This window comes from Saprolegnia diclina (genome assembly GCF_000281045.1).
Source record: "Saprolegnia diclina VS20 unplaced genomic scaffold supercont1.54, whole genome shotgun sequence".
Taxonomy (NCBI): Eukaryota; Oomycota; class Saprolegniomycetes; order Saprolegniales; family Saprolegniaceae; genus Saprolegnia; species Saprolegnia diclina.
Window position 1 is genome coordinate 258600 of NW_008246121.1, and position 1195 is coordinate 259794.

General features: G+C 59.6%; 1 protein-coding gene across 1 annotated transcript; it reads left to right on the forward strand.

The window, feature by feature from the left end:
- SDRG_12979 (hypothetical protein) lies at window positions 1–1037 on the forward strand (the record flags this gene model as incomplete). Its single annotated transcript, XM_008619062.1, has 2 exons — window positions 1–963; window positions 1029–1037. The coding sequence occupies exons 1-2, from the start codon at window positions 394–396 to the stop codon at window positions 1035–1037; spliced, it is 579 nt and encodes a 192-aa protein (XP_008617284.1). The 5' UTR covers window positions 1–393.
- Window positions 1038–1195: the final 158 nt, after the last annotated feature.

Genomic DNA, 1195 nt, shown 5'->3' on the forward strand with positions numbered 1-1195 from the left:
ATGGCGCAGGACGCTCGCCGCATCGTAGATGCGAAGCGAAAGGCCGACCTCGCAAACACGATCCAGCTCAAAATATTTTACGACACCGGCCACAGAAAGCTACTGCGTGTCTCGAAGCACGCTACGCTCGCCGACGTGACGGTTCGGGCCGTCGCGCGTTTTGAGCTGCGTATCGCGATGGACTGTGCCCGACTACGGGCCTACTCCGAGTCCATGGCGTAGCCGCGGGAGACGTACGACGGACGCGAACACTGCTCGCTGGTCGAGCTGTCGATCGACTCGGTATGCAGCTTGTATCTCGAGGTCCGACCGATCACCGATCAAGCGTGGACGGTATATGACCCTACGGCTTTGACACTGCTCGTGCGTCGATACGTCCCGTCAACGGATGCGATGCCCGAGCACTTTACAGAGCCGCCCGAGCTTGTGCAGCTCCCGAGTGACGTGCGACTCGTCGACTTGCTCTCGCTGCTCAGCGCCAAGCTCAGAATGGATCGCAACCAAATGCGGCTGCTGACGATGCGCACGTCGGGCTACTGGTCCATTTCGACGACGGTTCTCAACCCGACCAACGACGCGACGACGCTGCAGCAGACGCTTTGCGGCAATTTGATGTTTCGTGATGGCTACAGCATCTACGTCGAAGCCGTCGACGCGCTGGCGTCATCGCCGTCGCTGGCCAAGGAGCTCTTTGTAGCCCGCGCCCATTCGATCACCCTTCAAGTCAAGACGACGGAGCCAACTCTCCTACGCGCCAAGAACGCCGAAGGTGACGCGATGGGCTGGTCGTTCACCGTCGACCGCCGACAACCGCTTCAGGAGCTCAAGGATCAAATCTGCACGTTTTTCGAGCTGCGACCCGAGACCTTCAAGCTACGTCGCTCCAGAGAAACAGGGGTCGAGTTGAAGCACCTTGCTGTGTCGTTCAAGAACTTGACCCTCTTGAACCAATCGACGGTGTGGGTCGAGGGAGGGGCTCCGCTGCGTGCTGGCGAGTTCAAAGTCAACGTCCACCTCCACACGTCCAGACATATTGAGACGACGACCGTGCTGCTACCATTGCACCACGTCGACGAGCTTGCATTCTGCGCTACACTTGTCGTCTCCTCTACAACACTTGTGAGCGAGGTGAAGGCCAGCATCCTCGCCGTTCTTCAGCGCACACACCATTGCGCCAAGCACCTCCGGCTCCGCG